Consider the following 6,664-nt stretch of genomic DNA (forward strand, 5'->3'; position numbering starts at 1 on the left):
TATAATTTTAATTATAAAAAATAATAATTTATTATATGATTAATTTCATAATTCAATTATTCATAATATTATTGTAAAGTGATTACATAAGTGATTGTTGTAGAAAACTTGTTTAGACTTTTAAAGAAAAGAAATACTAAATTAAAAAGTGAATCCCTTTTTTCTTTAGAAAATATCATTTAGATTTGATACAAACTTATAAAGTGGTAGAATCCTTATTTGATTTTAATTTAAATAAAAAATATATAATTAATAATTAATTGTGAAATAATTGTTTCATAAAATTATAATATCTTTGTATATCATGTATTGAAATAAGATCTCTTTTTGGAGTATTTAGCAATAGTATAGATTGATATTTTATTAGCCATGAAATAATTTGATTGTTGTGATGAAAGAAGAGCTAAAATAACAAGTCACAATAAAATATATTAATTGACTGATTAAAATAATAAATAATACTAATAAAAGTAAAAATTAGTTATAATTAGAAAAAACATAACTATATCTTTAATAGGCTAATTAATGACCAAAGATTTTAGATACAAAATATGGAAAAAGAAAATAAAGAAGAAGAAGAAGAAGAAGAAGAAGATATTACATTATAAAAGAAAGGTCTTAATACCAAGTAGAGGTAAAGAAAGATCGTATATTCTTGATAAAAAAATCATTGTGGTGTTATGATTGTAATAGTTTGACCTTCTACTTTCATCTTCATTAAATTCATAGAGAAAAATTGTTATCAAGTATTATCTTGCTTTGACATTTCTAAAACTTAGAGATTGAAAGAATAGCAATTAGAGATGACAAAGTTTGCTGACATTTAAAAGAATAGGAAAAGAATTACAATTTTAGTATATATTTGGGTACTAGTGGCACAAATCTAATTTCTTTGATTGCATGTTTTCACTTTACTAGTTGATCTTACAATTAAATCACAGCATTCTTTATTCTTGTTAACTTATTTGTAGAATTTTTTTCAAAAAATTATAAAATTGTTAAGAACATTGGTATTACATCAAATTAACAATGGATAATTTTTAACCCAAAATATGTTATGATACTATATATATATATATATATATATATATATTATGTCAAATATTGTTGTTGAATTTTTTAATTAAAATTTTGACATGTTAACAAAAATAGATATCTTTTGACAAAAAGAGAAAAAAGGAAAAGAAAAGATTATATCAGTATATAAGAAAACTTACAAACTATAAAATAATTAAAACCCATAAAAATAAAAATGAAATTACAGATAACCTCAATCTCACCTCTGTAAATGCCGCTTGCAATAAGCTGTAATCAAAACCTCTAAAGCATATTTATTATAAAAAAAAACACCTGAAATCCATCTTCTATGTGTTAGGATATACCTTTTAGTAAATTTGTAACAAAATCTACTAATACAGTGCATGCATTCCCAAGCTGATGTATTAGAAAATGTGGAGATGCTGCTTAGTGTAAGTTGTAGGAGTGCAGGAGGATGCTCAAAAATGAGTGACCTAAGGGTGAGAATTGTTAAGGTTGAGGTGTATCTCACAAGGCTCCACATCAAGGACCATGCCATTGCCTTCTATGTCATCATCATTGACCTGGAGGAATAGTCTGAATAATGGCAGCATGTTTTCCTCCTCTGCCTCTTCATGATATGCATTTTCATGCATTGCCACATACTTATCTGCCTCTTCACAATATCTATGTGCATACACAATCTCATTCTCATCTCCAATGCCATCTGCCTCTGCATGACACCCATATGCCTCTGAGTAACACCAGTCTGCCTTGGCATCATACTCACATGCCATTGCATAATCCCCATTTGCAGCTTCATAACACTCATCTACCACATAATCTAAACTTACATTGGATTCCAGTGACAACTTTCCTGCTACCCCTGGCACAAGAGGTGCTGGCAGTGGAACTGCAGCCATGGTCAGTTGCAGACTGGGCTAAGATGAATTGAACTCTCACAGTCAGCTTTGTGACATACACTAATTAATGCACCACCCACATCTTGACTGGCCTGCCATTCATCACAAAACATTAGGTTTTAAACAGTTCCTTTGTGGTGTATTGAAAGGGGAATACCTACTTGAACATGGACCTAAACATGTAGGAGATGCTGAGAAGAAACTACTGCTATGACGGACGCTGGCGTGACATTATCTGATTAACCGAATCCAATCTCAAGCTGTATTCCCCGCTTGCTTGACTAATTCATCGCGCTTTCTGAGACTCTCAAGGACCGGTCGTTACCTTTTCGATTGAAACCCCGAGAAACAGCTTGTTCACGCTGACTGCTCTAGACGGTGGCGCGCGAAGTTCGGCAACCACAAACCCCGTCCTATGATCGACTTAAGATACGATTTATCCACACATGCAGTAGTAAAATTCTCCAATGTACAAGTCAGTGCTTTGGCATTGGACAACGGAGTCAGATCTGCGTCCACCAAGCCAGTTATAATAGAGCCTGTGAAGCATTTCATTGAGGCGAATGTTTCGCTGATGCTCTGATTCCCTTCAACCCACTTGAATAGCCCAGTTTTGCTCCCTGTGTCATCCCGAGTTCGAACAATCAGTTGCGCAACACATACATAGTGTAAAAAACAAAAAACGATAGTACATAGCTCAATACCTTCGACCTCCTCGATCTCCTTGAGCACCTCTCATAAAGTCTTTTCGGTTTGCTAGTTAGGCTCCTCAAAACTCCCCAGTTCGACCATGGAGCCAGCTCCCTCTAACACAGATTTTCCAAGCTTTTTCGAAGGCTGGACAAGAATGTCCAGCAGCTTGAGATGAGTAGCGGCCTCGGAAAGTGGTGGAATAACAACAATGCCGTAGTTATCAAACATGAACTTTGCGAACGATGATTTAATGGGCGCCATCTGTGGTCGCTCCCAGCTATACGCTGCATCAAGCAGGAGGAGCGTTGGAGAAGGTGGGCGAAGCTGGCCTTGTTCCACTTCCACCTAAAGCCAAAAGCTTGCGATGCCTAGTGGACGTGCAACGCATTAGATCGTCATGGGCTATTGGTGCAAGTATTTTAACCAGACAATGTATACACATACATCAATAAATACACGGTGATGATAATGAGAGCTTTAGCACTGTATTACACATGACATTACAGGGTGTAGACTGAAAGAGAAACCTATCAGAGCAAGTAATGTACTGCTCGAAAGGTACTCCGGATGAATGAAACTCTAGGATAAACTACATTGTACTTCGTTGACAATGTAACATCAACATAGGCCCTGCGGAATGGGATATTGGAATTTGAGAATAAGGTACATTTATTGGGCCGGTACATGAGAGGATCCAGGAATGGCTTGAACATTAGTCAAATTAGCAGCGACGAGTGAAGTGTCTGAGAGTTTCTGTTCCACGTGCCCATTAGTATCGCTGTCATTTTCTGGAGAACAGTGGTGGTTGTCGGGGGCTGTGAAAACGAGTTAAGAGGCCCTGATGATCAAAAGAAGCAGACAGCATTCTGAAACGATATACGGTATGGAAGAGCGAAGTGATAACTGAGTGCCTTTTTATTTTTTTTAAATTGTAGTTGTAAAGAGATAAACACCGCGTGATTTGTGGAAGCAAGTGCGCCTGAGAACAGCCTCATGATGTGGCAGAATTCGCGGTGCAGACACAGTCGAAGTGGATGTATCCTTCGAGGACCTTCCCATCCTAGATTTTACGCTAATTACAGCCAAGTTATTGATCCACTGAATAAATTAGCAGTTGCAATGTGACAGCCTGGTGGAAGGAGAAAGCTGGTATCTCAGGTGGTGCTGCAGGAGGAAGAACACACAACGAATGAACTAAAGAACGAACGAATAGAAGAAGGTAGGAAGGAATGAAGAAAGAACGAATAAACTAAGGAAATGAGGGGAAGAAGCTTTAGATGAGAGGATTGCATTTGTTTCATTTCCATACATTCTTAAAATCATTTGCCAGTATAGATGTACGTATCTATGCCCCATTACATTAAATAATAATTAGACACTACGTTACTTTAGATTTGGTTTTTTAGATTCTACATAGAAGAAATAGAAAAAAGATAAAGGAAAGCTTATGAATTGATAACCCTACCTCTTTTTGCTGTGCACATGTTACTTCAAGATTATTTTCTTTGGGTCCACGATGTAAAAGTACGTTGCACCTAAAACTATGATTAAGAATTTTGAAATAATAAGCGTCATTTCCGAGCCATAATAATAGAATTTCATAAACACATCGGCAACACGAGCCCATGTGAGCAAGTACACGTGCATCTCACTCAAAAACCTAATGTGACACGTTAATTAATTCTTACGCATGGCATCAACCGCCCTCAAAATTGCAAAAATTCTGAAACCAAAGTGCGGTAGATTACTCTGAACATATTGGAAGTCATCGACGTGGAGGAGGAAATGCAAAAGAAAAACTCAAAAGAATATGTGAATGCGATGTGAATGTGAGTTGAAATCCGTGGTGCCTGCGTCCACGGCTTCGGTGGCGAAAGCAGCGATGGGCTAGGGCCTAAGATATTATGCCATGGCTGGCGTCGTGCCACCGCGCTGCGAGGCAAGTTCCGGGCGACATAAATGGGGTGGATGGAGTACTGGCCAAGTGTCTGCAAATTTCCACAAAGCCGCTGTCGTTCGTGAATCTGTTTTGATGCGGAATATTTTGGAGGTTCTTGGCGATGCGTCGACTAGTTTCCGCAGGATACTAGAGGGTGGAATTGGGTTTGTGGTTACGCAGTGCACATTTCGGTAGCAGACTTGGATGGAAGGAAGAACCAGAACACGAGCTGATTATTAGTCGAGCGTAGAGCGCAGGGTTGGTCGTCGGAGTGCATTGATCGATTCGTCGTTGTAGCGGGGTCTCCACCTTTGGGTTTGGTTTTTCTGTGACCTAAATGTAAGTAGAATATGCCTTGGGGCTTAAATTGAGTTAGACGAGATTGGCAGGGGTCGCACATCGCAAGTCAATGGCAGGCCGAGGTGGGAAGCAAGCTCTCCAACATTTGCATCGTCTGCGAGTGTCATCGAGCGTTGGAGATGGCGCCGTTAGGGCGTCGCATGCGCGTTACTCTGTTTCCACAGCTACTGGGGTGCCCCTTGCTGAGACAACGGAGGCAGAGACCGTAGAATCGACGTCTGCGGGACGGAAAAAGCTTCTTGTTCTCGGAGGGAGTGGCTATGTTGGCACTCATGTGTGCAAGGAAGCCCTGTCGAAAGGCATCTCCGTGGCAAGCTTGAGTAGGTCGGGAAGGCCTGGGGTTGCAGAGCCTTGGTCCCAGGATGTGGAATGGATTAAAGGGGATCTGTTCCATCCTTCGAATTGGCGAAATGAGTTGAGCGATGTGTCAGCTGTCATATCCTGTGTTGGCGGATTCGGGTCCAATCAACAAATGCAGAAGATTAATGGCGTAGCTAATGTTCAAGCCATTCGAGCGGCAGCAGATGCGGGTGTGGAGAGATTTGTTTTCGTTTCAGCGCATGATTTTGGTCTGCCGTCTTTTGTAATGCGAGGTTACTATGCAGGAAAGCGAACTGCTGAAGACGAACTTCTTCAGAAATTTCCCTACAGTGGTGTTATCTTGCGTCCCGGATTCATTCATGGCATCCGTCAAGTGGGAACATACAAACTGCCACTGAATATTATTGGATCCCCACTTGAATTGGTTTTTAAAAACCTGAAAGCAGCCTCTCAGGTCCCTGTGGTCGGTAAGCTTCTCGTGCCTCCCGTGAAGGTGGTCACTGTCGCCAAAGTTGCTGTCAAATCTGCCATGGATAATTCTGTTCCTCCCGGAGTGATGGATGTTTGGGGCATTATGCGGCTGGGCGGGGATTTATAGCCGTGAATCAGATGATTGGCCCCTCTTTGGGCTTCATGCTTTCCAAGTTTTGCAGCTTTTCCATCTTGAAAGGGATTATTGCAGCATAGAAGTTTCACAATAATGTTTGCGAGGGAGAGGTGGGGCTGCCTCAGAGCCATAGAAATACTCTTGATTGAGGGTTTAGGGTTTAAGCTTTAGGTACTGACAATGCACTGCATACGATCACCACGGTTGAGCGTTGCCTCAAATTGTGACTCCGCAGCAGACGATCAACAGTGAGGTATTATGGCTTAACCTGGCCCAGTGGTTTTTCCTGGCATATGATTGTGTGTTTTTCAATGAATGTGGAACGTTATTGCTCCTTCGGAAATAAAATCTTCCATATCTTGCGATTGGAATCTGTTTCAGTGGTGTGTTCGTAATCTTTCGAGCTGTAATCCGCGATAAATCTACCGTCTCGCTCCGTTCTCTAGCGTTGTAAAGCTGTTCATTGGTCTTATTTTAGAGATCGACCAACATACTTTCTTCTCAAACGTTTGAATCTCCTCCACGGCAGCCAGCTACTCCTTCCGGTTCAAGATTGTTCCATTCATTAATTTGAAAGCATACTCTAAATGAAACGATTACACTGAACTTTATATTCCATGTGAGCTTCCTTGTGAACATGACAATAGGACAAGTCGGCTTTTACCTTCTCACAAAGTGTGACGAAACGACAGTCTGGACTCTTCTGAACACCCTGAAAGTAACCAAGTAATTTGCAGACAGTCTCAGGAGAAAGCAAATTAAGAGTTTGAACTTCAGGAAAGGAACAGTGTTAGAAGGAAACGA

General features: G+C 40.0%; 1 protein-coding gene and 1 non-coding gene across 2 annotated transcripts; one reads left to right on the plus strand and one right to left on the minus strand.

The window, feature by feature from the left end:
* Positions 1-1,376: 1,376 nt before the first annotated feature.
* LOC112295179 (uncharacterized) lies at positions 1,377-2,786 on the minus strand. The gene is made up of 3 exons (XM_024546404.3): positions 2,645-2,786; positions 2,266-2,560; positions 1,377-2,032 (listed from the first exon to the last, which is right to left on the minus strand). The coding sequence occupies exon 3, from the start codon at positions 1,938-1,940 to the stop codon at positions 1,512-1,514; it is 429 nt and encodes a 142-aa protein (XP_024402172.1). The 5' UTR covers positions 1,941-2,032; positions 2,266-2,560; positions 2,645-2,786; the 3' UTR covers positions 1,377-1,511.
* Positions 2,787-4,539: 1,753 nt separating this feature from the next.
* LOC112295626 (uncharacterized protein At1g32220, chloroplastic) lies at positions 4,540-6,240 on the plus strand. Its single transcript, XR_016498212.1, has one exon. It is a non-coding gene; the product is annotated as an uncharacterized protein At1g32220, chloroplastic (transcript).
* The last annotated feature ends 424 nt before the right edge of the window (positions 6,241-6,664 follow it).

This window comes from Physcomitrium patens, chromosome 18 (assembly GCF_059467195.1).
Source record: "Physcomitrium patens ecotype Gransden chromosome 18, ASM5946719v1, whole genome shotgun sequence".
NCBI classification, from domain to species: Eukaryota; Viridiplantae; Streptophyta; class Bryopsida; order Funariales; family Funariaceae; genus Physcomitrium; species Physcomitrium patens.